Here is a 22,117-nt window from a genome sequence, read left to right as displayed (position 1 = left end):
CGATTGGGTAACAGGGCTTGCCTACTGCAAGCCGGATCACTTTGTTTTTGTTTTTTTGTTTTGTTTTTGTGTGCTATACTGGTACACTGTCTGGTGTTGGTCTGTTGTCCTTCTGTGACTTTGTCTGGTAAACATACGGCCATTTGCTTGTCCTGCCTGTAAGTGTGTGGGCATCCCTAGTCATGTTTAATGTTAAGATCTAAGCAGGCATGTTAGAAGAACACTGGCTAGGAGACCAGAAAATGCCCCAGGATCTTGCTAGTGGAACAAAAGACCCTGCCAAGGGGGACTGGATTCCTCTAGTTCCTCTAAAGAGACTGAGAAGGTCACAACTGCAGGGCATTAATCTGGTATCTCACTTCCAATTTGTACACAGCCACCTGTGTTATCTGTGATTGTGTGCGCATCACCTGTATTTGTCATGTTCCTGTGGTTGGAACACCCTGAAATAATAGGCCTTATCCCTAGTCACCCTCCCACCTCCTGAGCCTCTTCCTTGACCACCTTAAGGATTTCAGGGAGTGTAACCACTCCAGAGCCTCTGTGAACTGGAGTGGCCATCCTACTAGACTAACTGGCCCAAGGTGGGCACTTTTAATCCTGGACAGGCTTCCTACTGATCTGGCAGACCCCATCTTGGCTAAAGCTACAACTTACCACCAACCTGGGGTATCACCAAAAACATCTGCCTTGGAGGATGCCACAAACACCCCCAAAGATCCCAAGTCTTCTGACTCCTGATGCCCCCAAATACCTGCCGGGGGCTGAGCCCATCCGTAATCCCCCTTGCGCCTGTGGAAGAACCAGACTCCATAGCCCCTTTGCATGATGGGCTTGTGTGATGATCAGAGAAACCAGTATTGGCCCCTTGCCGCTGTGGACTTGTGTTTGCCAGAAGGCAAAGTTTACCACCAGGTTCTAATGAGGGGTTTCTGATGGCTGCTAAGCACCCGACTGACGTGGCTAAAACCTTTAGCATTTGGCAGGAGGTTAATGAGTCACCATCAGCCTATCTTGAGAGATTAAGGGAAGCCTTTAGGTCATATTCCCCTATGGACCCTGAGGCAACTGAACGCAGGTCAGAAGTGACCCTAGCTTTTGTTAATAGAGCAGCACTAGATATTAGCAAAAGCTGCCAAAAGATAGGTGGCCTAAGTATAAAAGTAGGGAGACTCCTGAAGATGAAAGAAAAGGCAGGAGAAGGTTAGGGTAGTAAAAAGAGGAGGATCAGAGAACTAGAGTGACTGCAGATGAAAGAGAGACTTGCACCATGGTTTGGATGTTGCTGGCAGTGTCAGCTATGGATCCAGGGAGAAATAACTCCGCTGCCTGGCCCAGGAACAGAGCAACAGACTGAAGTTTCAAAGGGACCAATGTGCCTTTTCCTGGGAGATAGGGCACTGGGTCAAGGACTGTCCCAAAGATGGCCACCACAAAGAGCGCCATGGTGTACTGGCAGCTAAAGTGAGAAGTTAAAGTGTTGTTCAAGGATGTAAAAGTTAAGAGATTTTTGAGACAGCATCACATAAGGAAGTTTGGAGGGCCCGAGAAAGTGTTATAGAACAGCAGAAAGGAAAAAGGATGCCAGCGTGGCTGCAAATGACTGGCAGCTAAGGCAGGGAAAGAAAGTGTTTTATGGCATGTAAGAAGTATAAGGAAGTAATTTGGGGTAATGGAAAATGTTTTATGAAGGGGTCATGGAGAAAAAGTGAGACCTAGCACTATGTGGCAGGGAAATTGAGCCTAGTCGCAATAAGAGTCCAACTTTCAAGAGGAGACCAAGAGAGTGTTATAAAGGTCTGAGGATGTAAAAGTTAAGTCTTGATGTTAAAGATCAAGACTGCCCCAAGAACTTCAATGCCCCAATTCAGCAGGAAGTACTCAAACGATAATGCTGCCCTTTTCCCAACCACCAGGAGGCAGGCTAGAGCGTTCCTGGGACCGACTGGCTCCCCCATCAGGTTGCCATATCCCTGGACATGCCCTGTCTGCAGTTAGTTAAGGGGTTTATTTTTGGATACCAGGGTCTATATGGATGTTCGACCCATTTTTTTTTTTTAAAAAAGGAGCCTATAACCACCCTCACATTAAACATTCTCCAGAGCCATGGGTTAGCAGGCCTAGGGGACTGGACATCATTTTTAGCAATGCAAGGTGGGAAGAAATCAGTAACCAGAGTTAGGAAAGGGTTATTTAATGATTCTCTGTGGTTTACTGCTTTAGTATCCACATTGCGAGGGCCCTTCCTATTTATTTTTGGACCCTGTATTCTTACTAATTCGTTTTCATCATGGAATAAATTAGGACAGTGCAGCTGATGGTACTATGGTCTCAGTTACATTCCATCAGGGGCCCTCAGTGAGGACCCATGATTGGGTCCTCTAAAGTTACTGCCAGAGTGCAGGATGAGAGGCCCAGGCCCCCACAGATTCAGTGAGTCCATGGCCCTAGCACAACCACCAAGCAGCCTGGCTCTGGGTTCAGAATCTGGTGTGGGGGGGGACATACCCTAAAAATGGGATCAGAGCCAGGAAAAGAAATATTTTGTCCCCAAACCTAGAACCAGAGAAAAGTCCCTGGACCTTGAAACCAAGACCAAAAGAACACACTAAACCTTAGATTCGGAGCATATTAAAGATATTTTCCCTGGTCCCAAAATTAGAGTCAAAAAGGTAAAAAGAACCAAAGAAAGAAATAGTTTAGCCCCATAATCAGAGCCATCTCTGCCCCTGACACAAACCTAGCCAATCTCTGAGCAGGGAAAATGAACCAATCACTCAGCCCCTAGAGACTTGGAATTCCCCCTCAGGCCTGGAAATCTCCTTACATCATAGGGGGCAGCCAATCCCATGACTGGAAATCTGGAATTCCCCTCACTCCACTCGAGGTAACCAATCACAAGCCCAGAGGCTTGGAATTCCCCAAACCTCTTCCCCTGTATAACCCCCTCTTTTTGCCACTGGGGAGGGTCTCCCCTATGCTGTTCCTGTTGCTCCTCTCATCATTGCTGCTACTGCTTCAGATGGATGGAGGGGCCCGAGTTAACTCACAATAAAGACTCTGTTTTTGCACCAGATACGGTCTCAGGGTGATGTTCTAGGGATCTGGATTTCGGGCATAACACTTTCTCTCAATCTTCAAACGCATTATTCTTGGAATGCATTCTTTGAAGTATTGTGAAATTGCCAGGATGCATTTTTTGGCAAATCTGAGAAGGAGCCTCTACCCATATCTGTTCCTTCTGCCTTTTCCACTCTCTTTTAAGTACCAGGGTTGTAATCCCTTACTAGCCCTGTTCCAAGAGAATAACCCAGCCGCACTCTCCATAGACTGATGTTCATGCAGTCTCAACAAAATATCTTCTAAGAACATCTTTGTGGGAGTCAGCAGCACTAGGAATCAAATTCAGGGCTTTCTGCTGTATCTCTGAGCGACACTCCCAGTTCCAATTTTTTTAAAATTTTTTCGAGGCAGGGTTTCTCTGTAGCTTTTGGTTCCTGTCTTGGAACTAGCTCTTGTAGACCAGGCTGGCCTGGAACTCACAGAGATCCGCCTGCCTCTGCCTCCCTAGTGCTGGGATTAAAGGCGGGTCCCACCACCGCCTGGCTCCAGTTCTAAATTTTAAGCTCGAATTTGCACCACAGCAAAGCAATCAGAGCATCACTGTGCCAGTGATGGAGTTGAGAAGGGAGGGTGATGGGTCCTCCCAGCTCTTCACTTGACATGGGTAGGGTCACAACAGCACTGAACCCTGAATAAGACTAAGGGATGTGAGACTCACAATTAGGCAAAAGTCACAGATAGATACACCCATACCTCCCAGAATGCACACCAGTCAAGGCAAAGCTGTGTGGTTCCCATTAGGAATGTAACATAATGGTCAAATTCTTAACCATAAGTCCTCTAAATCTGTCTCACAAACCCATTTCCCAGAGCTGGTAAATAGTTAAGAATGGGTTCATGAATCAGTCACAGAAAGTCAGTAGCACAGTTAGTATTTAAGCATTTTAGAGTAGAGGGCTAGGAAAAAGGTCTAAATCTAAAATAGTTTCAAAACCCTACCCTCCAAAAAGCTCCAAACCCTTCTTGTCATATTGGATATAATATTGCTGTTTGTCTAATGTATTTACTACGATTGAGTTCTTAGGTGTCCACCCCAGCAGACAGCTAGACTGTGGTGTCTGGAGTCTACCTTCACTCTTTCCTTTCCGAGGAAGAAAGCTGTGGCGTGGAGGACATCGGCGGCATGGGTGGAATTGTGGTAGGCGTTGGAGGAGTGGTAGTTGGCTTCAATCACTTGCAGCCAGGCCCGAAGAGTGGTTTCAGTACAGTTTAAAAATTCACATACTCCAAACCGAGAGAAGACCTTTAAGCCCAGGTACACCAATGGCCTGAAAACGGGAAACAAACACCGGTTCATTGAGTTCAGTGGCCCGGAAAGATCTTCCTTTCATGACATTAGTGAACAAAGGGATTTGTGTGTGATCGCTTAACATGCTTGGGGCACACAAACATTGGCATTGCTTTGCCAGCCCCTTCCTTGCACTCATGCGAGTCAATGTAGGTATTATTTTAGATCATCTGCAAGTCACAAAACCTCTATGGGCCCCTTTTCAGCTCTACTTCCACAGGAGTCTTGCATAAGCTTTATGCCCTTAAGAAGAGCCTGGGGGCTAAAGGAATGGTTTGAATGGCTTCAGCAACCTCGCTTAGAATTATGTTACTCTATAGTCATATTCCACAGACCAACATCCCAGGAAGAAATGTCTTCTCCTAAGACAAAAGAAGCTCCTCTCTCTGCTGTCAGGACGGGCTCAAAGAGAATCTACCGTGCTATCAAATCCCCGTTATGTCGGAATGTGTGGGTGGATGGGAGGGGAGGGAGGGAGAGGAAGAAAAAGAATATGAATATAAATTTCTGTTGCCGAGGCTAGTTTTGAATCCCCGAGCTCAAATAAGCCTCTTGCCTCAGTCTCTCAAACTGCTCGTGTGTATAACTGAACCTGACTTCCAATCCATTTGTACAGGGTAGAGAGAGGGCTGAGAAAACTTTGAACTCCCAGCTCATGGGCACAAAGGAAGTAGGTGTGAGGAAATACATGTCCTGTCCCTTAACACAGATACAGCCTCTCCACACAAGAGCATGTTCGGGACACGTAATTCCATCTAAGTTTCTAGATACGAAGACCTTGAGCATGGCTGTCCCTCCCTCCCTCCCGGCTTCCACCAGAGATGCCACATACCTTTTATGTGTAACGGCTTCCAATTCAAAGATATTGAAGTCCCAGCTTTCCTCATTATCAAGTAACTGGGCGATACTAGGGGGGACATCGTTGATGGTGATGGGCATGGCAAGGTGACTGTGACTCTGGTGCACATCTGAGCAGACACAGGGGTGGAGGGGGCAAGTTAAGTGCGGGTTCTCCAGGGCCCTTGGCATCTCATCAACTTTAGGGTTGCCACTAGGAACAAAATCCCCAACTTCCATCGATAGGGAGATCTTAACACCAGGGCCTCTTCTCACATTATGAAATATCAAAGCCATAAACAGAAAAATAACTCTAAGGCCCATTTCAATACATGGAGAATGAATGGCACCCGTTATCTAGCAATCCTCTGAGAAATCATTTTAACCAGGAGGCCTTGCTTTAAACGTAGACCATAGAGAGGAATAAACTCATGAGAGCCATTGGGAGCAACACCAAGGTGATGGAATCGTCACAACCCTGGGGGTGGCACAGGCTGAAGCCGGGTTATCAGTAGGCAGTGACACAGGAACACTTACTCTTTGTGAACACATACTCATTCCCAGACAGTCTTCTCAAGCCATCCTGGAAGAGAGAGAGATGCTGTTAGATGCACCCTCCACGCCCATCGCCATTCTGTTAAACTCGTTCCTTAGCCGGAGGCTGAATCCTGACCAGCCCAGGCTGAAGTCTAGGTCAAGGCAGAGCTCAAAATGAAACTGCAGCAGTGGCTAAGGAACGGGATAGTCTGTTTTCCATAGTACAAGTACCAGGAGGTGAGGGGTAGGGACAGGCAGTCAGTCATGAGTGCCCCAGGACTCACATCTGAGCTGTGAGCTGGCTCAGTTCTCATGGCCACGTTCTCTCCTGGCATTGTGAAGCCTCACAAACGGAGTTGCAGAAGTGATCTTGTTTTGGATCTGTGTGATTTTGACATGTCTAAAGTCCCTTAATCTGCACCGAGACATTTTATGTCCTCGGGTATACACCGTGAAAAGACCAAGAGCCATGTTTGAGGGGAAGCCTTGGAAAGTCTTTTTAAACACTGGGCCTTTTTTTTTTTTCTAACTACATTTTCTGCTGTAGAGCATGGGCATTGTGCTAGTCCTTGAGAGACGTTGTTTCTGGAGCTGAGGTTTTGAAGAGTGGGATCAGTGATCTTGACCCTCAACTTGAGGGGATCGAGAGCTATGGGCTATTAGTAAAACACAGCTGTGTGTGTGGCTTTGAGGGCTTCCTGGAGCTAGGCAGAGCCGAGGGCTCTGACCTGAGAGGTGGTTCAGTCCACTGACAGATTCGAAATTTGAATGGGAACGAGAGAAACTGTTGTGAGATGGGCAGAATTGTGCAAAGTGGGGCTGGCTGTAGGGAGGAGGAGGCAAGTCACTGGGTCCCCGGGGACTCTGTCTTACCCTGGCCCCCTTCACGGCTCACTCTGCTTCCTGCACACCATGGTGGACTGACACGTGTGAAGCTGAAGGCAGAAATACTTCTTTTTAAGCTGCTTTTGTCCTGGTCATGACCACAACATGACTATGAGAGGAACAAGGGACAGGATTTCCGTGCCCTGACATTTGCTGGCACTTGAGGTTGAACCAGTCCCTGGATGCTCTTGAATCTTTCTCTGCCTCTGCTTCTGTGCCTGAAGCCCTCGTTATTTAGATCTTCCTGCAAAAGTTCTTTGGAATTGCTTGCTATCCCTAGAAAATAAGTGCTAAAGTTTAAAGTAGCATGAATTAATGCAGGATTCCCTTGAAGTCACACTTTGGATCGTGGTGCCGAAATCTTAATATTCAGCAACAGATGAGCAGATAAGAACACCGCAGCCACAATTGTTCCGCCTCTGCAGCAAATGTGCATCTCTTGTTTTTCTCCACTTCCCTAAGTCTCATGCAAATGAGGTGGAGTCTCACACTGGCTCCTTTCAGCATTATCTGGATAGAAAGCACAAAATGACACAAAGTAGCAGGATGGGAGCAGCTTGTTCTCGGATGCAGAGTCCTTTGGTTGTAGCCCCAAAGGGACTGTCCCTTATCATGACTGAAACTGATGCTGCATTGGAACAGGTCAGCCAGTACCAGCCTGGGGACCAGGAAGAACAGAAGACTGCTCAAAGGATGGGTGAGGATGGGCTGGGCAGCTGGCAACCCAGTTTTTCAAGGCTAGCTAGAAAAAGGAATTGGCAGAGCCCGGGATAACCCAGGGTCATGTTTCTTTCCTAGAGAGTCCTCCCCTCAGCTTCTGAGAAAGGAGCACGGTGGCTTTTCTCCTTCAGTGGTGGGCAGGTGATGTTAAAAGTCAGAAAGAGCACAACATTGGGGCGAGGTAGACCTTAGCCAGTGGGTCCACAGCTAGTCTGTCTCAGATTACTGGCAGGCACGGTCTTCCCACCTCCCTGCTTTGAGCTCAGAGAGCACTATTCTGCTTTTGTAGGATTAGAAATGGAATTTGAGCCAAGCAGGGCTGGTATGCCTTTAATTCCAGATCTCTGTGAGTTCAAGGCCAGCCTGGTCTACAGAGCGACTTCCAGGACAGCCAGGGATGCTACACAGAGAGACCCTCTCTTGAAAAACCAACACAAAAATAAAATGGAACTTGGCTGTAGCATCTTGAAAGACAGGATTCTGTCACTGGAAACACTAGAAAGGTACAAGCTCTTTCATTAAACAATCATTCCTTGTAGTCCTCACAGGGCCTGATCTACAGAACCATGCCTGTCTTAGTAAACCCAGGGGAGCATATCTTCTATAAGACAGACCCATAACTGTATACAATAAATGTACAATGTTCTGTGTAAAATCTTGTTTATACTATCCAACAGTGCAAATGTATATACGTGTTCCTATAAATGTACCCCTCCTTCCTCCTTCCATTTTCTTTCTCTCTCTCTGTCTTCCTCCCTCCCTCCCTTCCAAAGTCTTACTGTACATCTCAGGCTGGCTTCAAATCTGCAATCCTGCCTTGGCTTCTTGGGTTGCTGGGATAACAGGTGTGTGTGTGTGTGTGTGTGTGTGTGTGTGTGTGTGTGTACGTCATGTCTACCTCCTGGGTCTCTCGCTCATGTTTGTGTTATTTTCCCTCTCCAGTTGGGTTGGTTGAATTCACAAGATACAGAACCCATGGATTTGAGAGGGATAAGTGTAGATATAGAGCCCAATGCCCAAGGAAATGTAGCTCTAACCTTCAACCACAGTCCTCCAATTCAGACAGAGAAGAACAAGAAGCCGGAGCCAGATAGCCCCTCTTAGGTATATTTAGCCTTCAGTCACCTGCCTGTTTTCTACTCTAACAGGTTTTCCCAAGTTTCTTTCCATGGCTGTGGTTAGTCATCTGGTGGACAGACAAGCATCTTGGACATGACTATAAAGAATTAACAAGCTGCCTCACCTCTACATGAGGTGCTTCTGCTCCCTGAGGCCACAGTGCCCTGTGGATCCTCTAGGGTATTTGACCAACACTGCATTTTTGGGTGCATTTCCTTAGCACTTACAGTCATCAGGCCTCCGACAAGATCACTGGTGTGAGGGTCTTCATCTTTGGTTCCCAGCTGAGGGGAGTACAGTTCTGTGGTACGTAAAATTTCTAGAACTCTATCCAAGGCTTCTGCTACTGTAACCGGGCTGTTTTCTTGAGCCGCATTGATTATATTTATAACCTAAGAAAGCAAAAAGAGAAAGAAGAAACGTGAGGATATTAACATACTAATTCTCATAAGTCAGACGTATTCAGAAGAAGTCAGTGACCATATGCCTAGCTCAGAGGGCAGGCCCACTCCGCCCCTCTCTATGAAGTGCACTCTGCAGCCCACACTGCCCCATGGCATCCCAACTCAGGACCCTGCTTCCAAGGATCCCTTGCTGACAATTTTCCATGGGTTGGAGTTCCCAAGGCACAGGTCTGGCTCTCCCACTGTCTAGTCATTCCAGAAACGATCTTTCACCTCCATGACTCAGGGCACACAATCCATAAGGAGATTTTCACATTTACCTTCTAGGCCCCACCCAGACTGGGAGAGCCTCAAAAGCCTTCCAGATTCACCCTCTACAATACCTCCTGTGCCTAAAATCAGAGCCCAGACTTAGCCCCTTCCCACAAACCAAGCAAACGGTAACATTGTGAGAGACCAGCTGTTTTCCCATCCTGAAGGCAAGTGCTCTCCTACCCAAGGCCTGCTCTGTCTGACACAGGTCTCCCTCATTCCTCAGCCCACCAAGTCCAAATGATTCTCCTCCTAGACATTTTCTGATCTGTTTCTTTCTCCCCAACTCTACTCCCTTGACTCTGACATCTCTCACAGAGCCCTTACAGCACGGATTACATTGTGGAACCACACTTACTGTGTGTTTGGTTAATACCTGGCTTTCCCACTAGATCATCGGCTCTGCTCTCAGGAGACTATAGCTCTAGAGCACAGCCCAGGTCTGAGCACTGACTGAGCAGTGGAGGTGGTAGCTGACACTTACCTTTGTGATGGGGGCCTCTATGGTCATGGAGTGAATCCTCGCCATGGAGGGGTAGCGGCGATTCTGTAGGCTTGGAGCTGGAGAGAAGGCAGGGCAGTTTTATATGGAGTTAGTGGTGTAGTTTAGGCTAAATACAGCTGAGAGGTCACCTCTTGATGAAGTCTTGTTCTTCTTGGACTTCCTACCTCACAATTCAGTGAGTTTGACTATCCCTTGTCCCTACAGGGCTGACCACTCAGCCCCACAAGTGCAGAAGGTGTTCTGTCTGGAAGGCTGGCGGCAGAGGGCTTGGCACATCGCACTCCCCAGGACAATACTGAGAAGGCTGCTATACACAGACACCCCATCTCCATAACCCAATGATGTCACAGGACTCCCTTTCCAAAGAGTCACTAAGGCCTCTTTCAGAGAGTTGGGTCCTTTCCTTCCAAAGCCACGGACACCTGAGTGTGTACCTGCCCCTGTGCCAGGAAACTCAGTATGACCTGGCCAGTGGTGTTTCTTCCTCAGCCATTAGGTTCATGATGCTAATGGTTCTGACTCTAACTGGGGAAAACTCATTTTAAAATGACTTCTTTTTTCAAGTAGGTGGTTCCTATATGTGCTTTAAGATTCAGAGGGGAGAAGCCTTCCTTTAAAGGCCCATCTTCATCACTCCTTTAACCTTCCCTGCAGGGCGCCCTAGAGGTCAGACCTGTTCCAGAGATGCGAGAACCTGATAGAGTCACCCTCAGTAGGGCTCCAGAACCCGGGAGTTCAGCCATTGCCGGCCTCTGCTGTATTTGGGACCACATAGCTGCTTTAGGATCCAGCCTGGTTCAGATGCCCTCAGCCATTGTCCCCTCCAATAAGCTCTCAGCCTATCTCATGATTCTGTCCTGCTCTGCAGAGTCTGTCACTTGCACGCCACGCGCCCATCTGTCCTGCTCTGCAGATTCTCTATCTTGGCCCTTAGGGTCTTCATCTTTTCTAGTTCAGTCACTTCTCTGGCCTCAGTCCTTCCATTAGGACCCAAAGAGCTGGGACGTGTTCCCTTCCTTCCCTTGACTTTTCTGTGTATCTTTTAAACCATACGCCCCACCTCCATCACAGGTGATAACTATTCCTTCTCAGGCCCTTAGAACTGCTTTTCCCGTGGCCAAATTGAAAACAACAACAACAACAAACAAAAAAAAAACCCTAATGTGGTTCAGTGGCACAGAGCTTGCCTAATGTGGGCAAGATCCTGGTTACACACACACACACACACACACACACACACACACACACACGCACACACACACACACATGCACACACACACACACACACACACACGCACATGCACACACACATACGAAGGGCCAATCCTGCAGCTCCCTTCTACTCATTCTCTTTCCTTCTCAGCTCCTGGGATACCACTCCCACGTTTTCTCTGTCCATCTTCCGCATCCCAGTTTCTCATAGGGTGCCCCTGCAGATTTGCACTCAGATCCTCTGATCTTTATCCTCACACAAGCACTCCTGTGTGCTTGGCCCCTGGCAACGCTTCTCTTCAACACAGAAACTGAAGCCCCAGAAGTCCCTGCTCCTACCACAACCACAGCCCCTGCCCCAGACACAGCATCATCTCTACCCCAGCCCTTGCCCCGCCCCAGCCCCTGCCCCAGCCACAGCATCTACCCCGCCTCTGCCCCTGCCCCAGCCCCAGCTCAAACTCCTGTCCTAGCTCCTGGCCTTTCCCCACCACTGCCCCAGCCCCTGCCCCTGCTTCAGCCCCTGCTCCTGTCCCAGCCTCAGCTTTAGCCCCAGTCCCAGTCCCTTGCCCCAGCTCCTGCCCCAGCCCCAGCTCTTGTCCCAGCCCTTAGTCCTGTTCCAGCTCCTGCCCCAACTCCTACCCCTCCCTACCTCAGCCCTTGGCCTAGTTCATGCCCCTGCCTCAGCCAGCTCTTGCCTCTGCCCTAGCCCCAGCCTCAGCTCTTGCCCCAGCTCCTGCTTTAGCCCCTGCCCCTACCTCAGCCCCTGTCCCAGTTCCTGCCTCAGCCCTTGCCTCTGCCTCTGCCCCAGTCCCAGCCCCTGCTCCTGGCCTGGCCTTGACCTCCTCTGCAGCTTCCCAGACATCCTCTTCCCCTCAGGTCCATGTGAGACCCTGCAGACCCTGGCACTTCTGTGTCTCCTAGTCTTCAGACTTCCGGGAATGGCTTTACATGTTGATTCTGACCTTTCCACCCCCACAGATCCAGTCTGTTATTTGGGTTTGATTTGTTAAACTCACAGAGTGTTTCATGAAATCCTGACTTTCATTAATTAATTAATTAAGTTTCCGGCCTTTCATTAACGGGTGTGTGTTGAGACTAGACTAAGAAACCAGGACACTGCCTAGCTCTTGCCACCAGCACCCAAGAATGACCTTACCTAGCAACTGAAACTGCACTGCTGTGTAGTTTGTGGTCTGACACACTTTGGGCCGTGAAAGAATCAGCCCATGGTCCCTTCAGGGAGAAGAAAAAGACTATAGAAGGCCAAGGGAATTTATTTACTTAAGCCCTAAAATGTTCTCAGTTTATCGGAAGAAAAGTCTACTCCAGTCGAAATCTTGTCTCCTTGGAGTTCCTACGCCGTTGAAATGTTTGCGCATGCCCCCTGTCATTTTCTACACTATCAAAAGGTCAAGGAAATCTGAGAAATTTCTTACCATCACTGCCTCGGGAAGATATTGATTTCACATCAATGGACTCTTTCCTCCTGCTCTTGTGTCTGAATGAATGAGGCTCTGGGGAGTTCAGGTGAGAGATAGAGGGGGTTAGCATCAGTGTATTAGAGTGTGAACTTACCCCTTTCCCCTGTTCGCCAAAGAAAATGCGAAAGTAAAGTCAAGAATCAAGAAACTATTTTCTCTTTAAATCAACACAAAAGGATCAGTCATTCTAGTAAAAAAAAAAAAAAAAGTCTTTTTCTTCTGGGACTACGTTACATTGGGGGGAGCTGTGCTGACTAAGACTTACTTAGTTCCATAACCAAAATGTCATCCTGAAAATAAAACTTAAAGGAAATGTTTTGGGGGTTCATCTTGACTAAAGGGCTATGCTCACTGGGTAGGGAAGTTCTTAGTGGAATATCTGGAGACTCCTAGTGAAATCCACAGATATTTGAATTGAGAAGCTAGTTTGGACAAGTTTGGGACGCTTCTGAAAAATCGAACATCTAGGTGTTCATCTAGCTTCTCTAAAAGAGTGGACTTCATCAAGGGACCGTGTCCTGCTGACCACAGGAAGGGAAACAGCACCGAAATGTTCTGGGAAGCTGGTGTCAAAATGACGTGATCAGTGAGTACCAGGCTGTTAAAATGCCCAAGTGATAGCGCTGGCCTCAGTGCTGTGGGCACATTGGCTTCCTCGAGTAACTCCCGAATGAGACGAGAAATGTAAGGTAAGCCAGAACCACTCTGAAGCGCAGGCAACCCAAACGCTTAGCGGGAGAGGTCATTAAACCAGCAGATTTAAGCAGGAGAACCATGATACAAGAAAGCTTGCTTCCCTAAGAATTGTCAGGGGCACTAAAAAGGATGAGGCAGTCTAACACCGAAGAAAGCAACTCTAGAGCCAAATTGTCCAGGTTCTGGCTTAATTTGCCGAAGGGTAACTATGTAGCCTTGGAGACGTTTCTTAATTTCTCTGTTTCTCAGTGTCTGCAAAGGGGATAATTACAGTCCCTCATTCAGAGGCTCATTCAGTTCCTCATTGTGGTCAGTACCTGGAATAATCCTTGGGTGGCCCTTAGAACCGAGCCTGCCACACAGTAAGCCTATAGTGTGTACCCGCTGGCAATTACATTGGTTCATTTGTACAACATGCAAAAATGATTCAAACTGGATATTATTCTTACTGACCTCGTCTCTTAGAATTGTAAGGCTCTATAGCAATAGAACTGGTTATATGTCTGAAGAAGTTATTCTTCAGAGAGGGTCATTTAAATTAGAGAATTCATTGGTCATTCTTTTTTTTCCTCTGTGTAGCCCTGGCTGTCCTGGTACTTGCTCAGTAAACCAGGCTGGCCTCAAACACACAGAGATCCACCTGCTTCTGTCTCCAGAGTGCTGGGATTAAAGGTGTGCATCGCCACTGCCCAGGTCATTATTCATTCCTAACAGATGTCTGTAGGATGAATTAAAATTTTCAATCATAGAAAAGAACTCGGTGACAAAGGGACTCTGCCTCCCATAAAAATAGTTACTTACTGAGAACCTACTGTGCATCAGACATTGGGCTCTGTACTTTAGATCTAACAATGATATCATTTGACAATTGCATCCCTCCTGAAAGCTGCAGAGTCCTATTCCCATTATACCAGTGAGGAACTGAAGCTGGAAAGACCAGGAAGGAAGTCTGGGACAGAGGACCGAGAAGCAGTGCTTTCCCTATGCTTTCCAGGAGGGAGGCCTTTAACTGATGGAGGAACTGTGACCATTGGCTGAGTGTCTGTTATGTGAAAGGCCATGCTGGGCACTGTAGGGGACAGAGGGATGCTTATTGCCTTTTTTTTTTTTGTAGTACCTTTCAAATGTGATACAAATTAACTGAAGTATTTGAGAAAGGGTGCCCATACATGAACTGTCACTATGCCATTCAAGGCTGTCCTGGCTTAGAAAACATTCCAAAAGAGAAGAATGATGGCCGACAGCTAAGTGCATCCTCTTTAGTCATCATAACAACGAGAAAGGCATTGTTAATTCACTTTGCAAATGAAATTCCGAGGGCCAGAAAGAGCGAATGAACTCTTTCTGTGTAGGCTAATTGTAATCATTCTGGAATCAAGGAGAAGGACCCATGCAGAAGAGAATGGTTGGCAGCCATCCTTATATGAGAAGAGTCACAAGGCTTTACTATATTAACTTTTCCCCTCTCCAGTGGCAAATAATTCTAGCCCTTCCACCAAGTAGATGTCCACTAAGCCATTCACTTTGTAGATAAGGAAGCCAAAGTTCTGAGTGCTGTTCCAGGTCTAGGATATGAGTAGGGAGCCAAAATCGGAGCCCAGTGCTTAGTCTCCTGGGCCAGTGCCCAGCCACATTTCCATTTGTAAACACAGGTATTAACTACTACTGCCTTCTCCCCAGACCACTCTAGGCTCAGTTCCTCTGCTCTACATGGTCTCTAGCCAATAAAAGAAAACCAAGGGGAGGAGTCTAGGAGAGATGGCTGCCTCAGACTAAGAGACCGGAGGTTTGTAAAGGATTTCTGCTGCTCCTCAGGTTCCCCAACTCTCCAATGCCAGCACTTAGATTTCAGCAACCCCCATTCAAGGATGACAAATGTCATCTTGAACCCCTCCCGAGCAGCAATGAGAAACTGGGTCATCAAGGAATCCCCTCAGCTGAGAAGTCAGAGCTCTTACCTGTTTGAGAGTTATCCCCGGAATCACGATGAATCCTGTGAATCTAGAGTCGTTCCGAAGTTTGGTGAAAGAGAGAGAGATTGTATGTCATTTGTCGAACTCCGCAACTTAGTTACAAGGCTCTGACCACGCCCAGAAAGCAAGGTGTTACACAGATTGCATGGAGAGATGAGCGACACACACCGAGTGTAAGACCACAAATATTTGATTGCTTTCAGACACTCATCAGGAGTCTAAGAGCAGGAAAGGGACCAAAGAGGGACTCTCCAGGCAGACCTAAATCTGCTAGGCTAACTCATCCATCGTGACACAGTCTGCAGAAATACAGAATGACAAAGGCCAGGACTCAAGTCAGATTTTAATAGGCCAATATGCAACCTGTTAGTTTTAGACAGGTCATATTTGCTTTCTGAAATACAAAGTCGGGGTTAAATCTAAAATTTCTGTTTTTAGAACCAATCCTAAATGTTCCTCAGTTGCTGGCACAGTCAATTGATGGACCTGAACTTTAGCTGCCATTTTGCACCTCGTTCTTTCTCATTATCGGGTTTGTCTCAAGCTAATGATCTGGTGCAAATGTTCAATAGACATCACTCAAATGACCCAATGAAGTCATCAACACTAGAAAGACTACGCATGCCTTTCGCGGACTCTGCATCTCTTGCATTTGCAATCGACTAGGGCACTGCTGGCGGGCACATTGTCATTTGCACTTAGAGTCCCACTGACTCCATCTGCTTCCATCCAGGGCTCAGGCCATCAAACCTGTGCAGCACTCAATGAAGAGGCAAGCTTAAGTTTTAACAAGACAGGCAAATGTGGGGGACTGTCAGCCAAGGAAGCCTAGCTTGACTTAGCATCCACTGTACTGTCTGGAAAGCTCCCTATGTCAGACACAGCTAAAATGTCCCAGGCTTCATTGAACCATTGATGAAAAGCCAGGGAGGGGGTGGAGAGTTGGTTCAGTTGGTAAAGTGCTTGCCACAGAAGCCCTGAGTTCAGATATCTAGGATCCATATAAAAATCAAGGTGTGGTGATGTAAATCTGAAATTCCAGGACTGTGGAGCAGAGAGACGCAGATTCCTGTAGCCCATCGGCCAGCCAGCCTAGCTGAATCCATGTGCTCCAGACTCAGCAAAACACCCTTTCGCAAAAAATAAGGTAGAGAGTGACCCAGGAAGACACTCAAAACCACTTCTGGCCTCCACAGGCACCCATGTTTGAGTCTGTATGCACATGTGCACACACCCACATAAACATGTACACAAACACACGAAAATAGCCAGGCAAAACAGGTGTTAAAATGAGGCTTCCTGCAAAACCCTTCTGCTTGGTCCATTATACATCCCCACAAAACGTCAATACAGAATCTATGACTCGCCTGTGATAGCTTGGTCATTTAGTCACAGCTATTGGCTCTCACCCCATAATTATGGTACCTTTTATTATTTCTTCAATGAACATCATTTCATCTTTTCCTCCAGGAATAAAGACCATGTTCTACAAAGCCACCAAGCTCAACGCATATTTTCATATATCCAATATGAATAAAATTATTGCTTCATTCTTTCTCCTTAATCAGCTTTCACTTAAAAGCTTTTGTTTTTAACCAAAATACATATGCCTCTAGGAGCAAAACCCATGGCTTCCCATATTATGAAGAACAAAAAGAGTAATAAACACCCCAGGTTCCCTTTTCTCATTTCTCAAAGGCTCACAAGCCATCAGTATGGCTCCCATGACCTATACTGTGGGCCTTGTGTTCTGTCTGGAGTGGCATCAGCTCAGTCCTGGTTTAGGATTAAAAATGTGTCCCAGCCACTGACAGGGGTGGGACGGTGTGGACCAGGGAGGGGAGAGAGCAGAGGCACAATTCCATTGGCCGGGAGGGCGCTGGCCCATCTTTTTCTACAGACAGCGTTACACTTGGTGCTTTGAGCTGAACTTGCTACCTCCACTTTAGCACACTGGCCCCTGGGGGGTTCTGTGCCCACTGTCAGCAGCAGAGGCCACAGGTCCTCCATCTTCACAACCTGGTGTAGGGTCAGCCTCTACACCAGGGTGCTATGTGTGGATCCCACTTCACAATGCTTTCCACAGAGGACAGCTGGGCTCTCCTCACGTCCCAGCAAGCTGGGGCTCTTCATGTAAGTCCTCTGACTGATGGTCTAGCTACATGCCTCGTCTGAGAACCCTCATTTTACAGGATTCTCATGGATGACAAAATCCCCATGCAGAACAAGAATCAATGTTTCTAACTCAGCAGGAATTATTCCAAAGTGATTTTCTTCACAGTCCTTAGTGGAACTTTGGGAGATTACAAGCAAGGAAGGGTAGCTCCTTAATCTTTGATGGGTCCAGAAGAGAGGTGCAGGGGCTTGAGGACCTGAGGGCAGAGAGACGGATAAACTCCGTACCATGACAATGGCCATTTATCATGTTAGCCAGGGTGGGCAGCTTTCTGCTAACAGTTGCATCATTACAGACAGGAGGAGAAGCAACCATTCCCCTTGGACGTGCAGAGCAGGGAAACTGAGGTTTAAAGTTTGGTCGCCACACATGTAGTACACAGAACTGTTAATCATGGTTTCTCTAGGTTGGTAGCCAATTGCCTTCATTACATGGCTCTTCATTCACAGGTCTCAAATGTGTTGTCCTACGCCCTGGAACTACCTTACGGCCCAAACAGCCTTTCCCCAGAATTCTGGGAAGGTATGAACTTTGCCATGTGTGTACTTCAGCAAGATTGGGATTCCCATCCTCAGAGTTGTCATTTCTCTAGGGCACAGAGGGTCTCCAGCTTGAAATGTAGTGTGTTCCTGTGCAGGAATGGCTGGGGATGGTGACAACAGGTGCTACTGCTGCAGCCACAGGCTTCGAAAGCAATGGTTTCTGCAGTGCCGTCTACTGTCCTTGGTCTGCGAATCTGGCAGAGCTCAGAGCTGTGGTTTTCCAGCAAGTCTTTGAGGCTGTGTATGTGTGCACACACGTGCATGTGCATGTGTGTGTGCTTATAAAGGTGCAATTATAATTTTAAATCTTTAATTAAAATATCATAGGTTTCCACAAAATTTGCTCCCCTGTACTTAAACCCTTTATTTACTAATGCCTGATTTTGTTCAACTTCACTTGATCTACCCTTTCTGCCTTTCTGGCTAGTTCTTCCATTTCTCATGATCCTAGCATAATTTCAGGTTCTTGGGCATGAAGGGCAAGCTCTCTGTCCTGGAGCTACACTCCCCACACCTGCTGCCTCTAATTAAGCTTAACTCTAAAAACACTATTCTCTCTCTCTCTCTCTCCCCGTTCTTCTGTCTCTCTCTGCCTCTGTCTTTGTGTGTGTATGTGATTTCAGGGTCATTTGTTTTTGAAAGAATATTCCTTTACAATTTATACTCTCAATTTATTGTGGTGTGAAAGCCATTTAGGTTCACTTAGACCCACACATTTTAAACTGTGGGTCACAATTGCATATGAGCATATGGGTCATGGGAACATGAGGAGCATTAAATGTTTGACAATAATAAAAGCTTTCTGAATGCACAAAATTAATTCAAAGTCAGCACATAATAAATCCAGGTGTTCCCAGCAGTACTCACTTGTACTGCATCATGTGACTTCACTGACACCTAGGGTCAGAACAGCAACTTGTGCAGTTTGTGCGGCTCATACTGCCAACCAGGTGGTGCCAACAAAGCCGCATGCCATACCTCAGCTCAGATTCCAGGCTGGTGTATTCTATGGGTTGGGTTTTTTTTTCCTGCTCTAATGAAAACATTAATTTAAAAAATTACTATTTTCCTACCATTGATCCTCAACATGTTACCTTTGGCCTGTATTCTGTCAGGATGTTTGAATTCTGAAGTGAGTAAAACATCAATGATTTTATTGTCTTGTAGCAAAATCAGCTGAGATCAGGATGGCATGGGCCTTTCTCTTCTTACTCTTTCTAGTTCAAGATGTTCTCACTTAATAGCAGGCCAATTCTCCCTGAGGTTAGAGTAACATACTCAAGTCTTAGCAAATCTTCATGAATTCTGGTTTGAATTAGGACGGGATATCCGATAACTTCTGAAAAGGTCTCAAGCTTACTTCTACCATTTTGTACTATGTATTTTTGTGAATTGGTATTCTCAACATTGATGGCCATAAAATAAAAATATTGATCAACCCTGGAAAACACAGAAAGGGATGTGTACTGCATATCAAATGCTCAGTCAACACCGAGTCCTTTATGTAAAAGTAAATACAAGTAGTATGCAAATTTGTTGTTGTTTAATACATATGAACAGTATGCAAATACTAACTTCTCTGTATGACTTATTATGGGTAAGTGTTTGGCTTATATACCTATTTTGTGGGTCTATCTTGGATAAAAAGAAGTTGTGAGTAGAAAGGGCTTGTGACACTCTTAGATTATCCTACAAGGGACAAAAATCCCAGACTCATGAAGATGGGTAAGTTTCAATGATATTGAATTTAATATTTTTTCACATTTTCAGGGATTTCCATTGACTTTATGAATCGTCATCAAGTCCTTGAATAAATGATTTTCTACATCTAAAGAAAGAACTTATCCCCTCCTTCCCCACCAGAATGGCGAAGAAGAAACCATCAAGGACATAAACTTAGAATATTCCCATGTTGGAAGGATGACAGAATTACACAATCCCCTTGAAGACCCAGCCCGGCACTTTTGTACCAATATAGATGAACATCTCCAGGACAAAATACTACCCCAGAGAAACAAAGCTGTTTCGTCACAAAAGTAACTCATTCAAGGCTACTCAACGAAGCCCAAGCCTGGAAACAGCCCAGGGATCCGTAACAGGGTAAGAGACTGAAAAAAGAAACAAACAAGAAAATAAACAGGAAGATGATACTGATGCACACAGCCCAGACGAATCTCAGAAACCTAGTGAGCAAAAGAAGCCAGATGGCAGAGCAAACACTGGACGAAGCTGGAGAACGCCCATTCGTGTTGTAGAATATTGTAGAATAGGCCTTGTTGGAGCAGCGAGGGAAGGGTGCAGGTGAGGACAGCTATGAAGGGTCTCAAAGAACTTCTGAGAGGGTCAAATTTGGTTGTTTTGTTTTTGAAGATGTGGGCAGTAGAGGTAAGTTCAATCTCAAGAGAAACTATAAGATCTGCACATTATCTTCCTTAAAAACAAGAACAAAACCAAACTCTAGTTAATGTATATGCTGGCAGGACAAGCAGTGAGCTACGCTGATGTGTGTGCCTGATACTTAGTAGTTGTCAAGCAATTAAAAAAAAAAAGCTGGGGGGAGACAGTGAAGGAGGCTTCAGGACCACAATGAGAATCACGTGGAGTCCCATGCTAACTGTGGGACCGAGGGAGTGAGTAAATGGCTACTCACTTATATGGCTTCCAACTGTTTCATTAAAAAGTAAACTCTAAAAATTCTAAACTTTATCACAATTTTTTAATATATAAACTTTTCCTAAGAAAGTGTTGCACACACCTTTAATCCCAGCACTCCGGAGACAGAGGCAGGTTGATCTCTGTGAGTTTGAGGCCAGCCCGTTCAACAACATGAATTCCAGAACTGTAGAGAGACTCTGTCTCAAAACAAAAACAACAACAACAACAAAATAACAAAATAAAATAAAAACCTCCACTTTCCATTGGCCTCAGCAATGCATACATAACCAGGCAGGGAGATTCTGCCATGGGGCCTGGCTCTGGCTGGCTCTCAGCCACACTGCTGAGCACAGGCACAATACCCTGAGCTCCCAGCGGCAGGCAATCCCGGCCACTTCTCCATCTTCTGATGCTCTGATGCTTTTGCTGTCCCTGGTTTGTACGGGCCAGGTCTCTGCTCTCTTCCTCCCCACCCTGTCCTGCAGGTCTTGCTCTCACGTGGCTCCTACCGGGAAGGTTTTTAAATACTCCTTTATCACCTCAGTCTCTCATGACGTCAGGGCTTCAGTCACTTGCTTTCAGTGGATTCTTAGTGATTCAACACAGTCCGTAACCTTGCATCTCTGTGATTAACCAGTCCCTTGCAGCTGGGCTAGAGGTTATATCTAACTTGATTACTATTGTGTACTCAGTGCTAACACAATCTGGGGCATAGTGGCTACTAAATCTGAGATGAATCCATAAGAGACTGGAGTTAACTGGGGTCCTTACCTTACACCTGTGGCGAAGCCATTGTTAATAGTGATTTGACCATCACGTTGGTCTTTGTTAATTATACTCAACACTTCTCTCACTAAAAATATCAATTCATAAATGGTTTCACAGGAAAACACAGATAAAGCGATTTCTGTAAAATGTCATTTTTTTAAAAGTGAAAAGTAAATATGGTACAGAAAAAAATGCATCCTTATTCTCTGATAATGTCCAATCGGATCAAGGTGAGCAAGCAAGTCCGACAAACATCAGAGCACACCGTCAGCCCTGCCCTGGCTCTCCGAGCCTCTGAGAGTGTCTCTATGGCACACTGCACTGTAGCTCTCTTCATAAAATGGATGGCATCTTTTAATAAATAAAGAATTATATATCCATCCACATATCCGTAATAAAATGGGAAGTGGGGGCAAATCTCCTTGGTCATTGTCCTAGCTTGTTTCTCTGCTGCTGAGAAAACATGGATTAAAACCGACCTGGGGGAGAAAAGGGCTTATTTGATTCACAGGCTGTGGTCCATCACTGAGGGACCACAGGGCAGGAACTCAACCAGGAGCCTGGAAGCAGGAACTGAAGTGGAGACCACAGAGGGACGCTGCTTACTGGCCTGTTCCCCGTGCCTTGCTCAGCCTACTTTCCTGTACAACCCAGGACTACACGCCAAGAGATGGCATCGCCCACAATAAGCTGGGCCCTCCCACATCAGTTGCTAATCAAGAAAACGCCTCACAGACATGTGCCCAGGCCAATCTGATGGAGGCAAATTTTCCCTTGAGGTTCCCTCTCCCCAGGTGCCTCCAGCTTGTCTCACACTGATGAAAAATAACTAACATAGTCGTTTAAAATAATGCTGGCTTTGATGAAGGGAAGCAGTAAAC

At 46.3% G+C, this 22,117-nt stretch overlaps 1 protein-coding gene across 9 annotated transcripts in view; it reads right to left on the bottom strand.

Moving 5' to 3' along the window:
* Pde8b (phosphodiesterase 8B) overlaps nt 1-22,117 on the bottom strand; it is a 215,965-nt gene that overhangs the window by 14,508 nt on the left and 179,340 nt on the right. For all 9 annotated transcript variants that reach the window (XM_050153867.1, XM_050153869.1, XM_050153870.1 and 6 more), the window contains 7 exons: nt 15,081-15,123; nt 12,382-12,459; nt 9,710-9,786; nt 8,737-8,901; nt 5,786-5,831; nt 5,244-5,379; nt 4,193-4,391 (listed from right to left, as the gene is read on the bottom strand). In XM_050153867.1, the coding sequence (XP_050009824.1) occupies nt 4,193-4,391; nt 5,244-5,379; nt 5,786-5,831; nt 8,737-8,901; nt 9,710-9,786; nt 12,382-12,459; nt 15,081-15,123 (744 nt within the window). The remainder of the gene's footprint in view (nt 1-4,192; nt 4,392-5,243; nt 5,380-5,785; nt 5,832-8,736; nt 8,902-9,709; nt 9,787-12,381; nt 12,460-15,080; nt 15,124-22,117) is intronic.

This window comes from Alexandromys fortis, unplaced genomic scaffold (genome assembly GCF_014885135.2).
Source record: "Alexandromys fortis isolate MF-2015 unplaced genomic scaffold, M_Fortis_MF-2015_v1.1 scaffold_79, whole genome shotgun sequence".
In the NCBI taxonomy this organism is placed as follows: Eukaryota; Metazoa; Chordata; class Mammalia; order Rodentia; family Cricetidae; genus Alexandromys; species Alexandromys fortis.
This window is presented reverse-complemented; position numbering and strand designations above follow the sequence as displayed.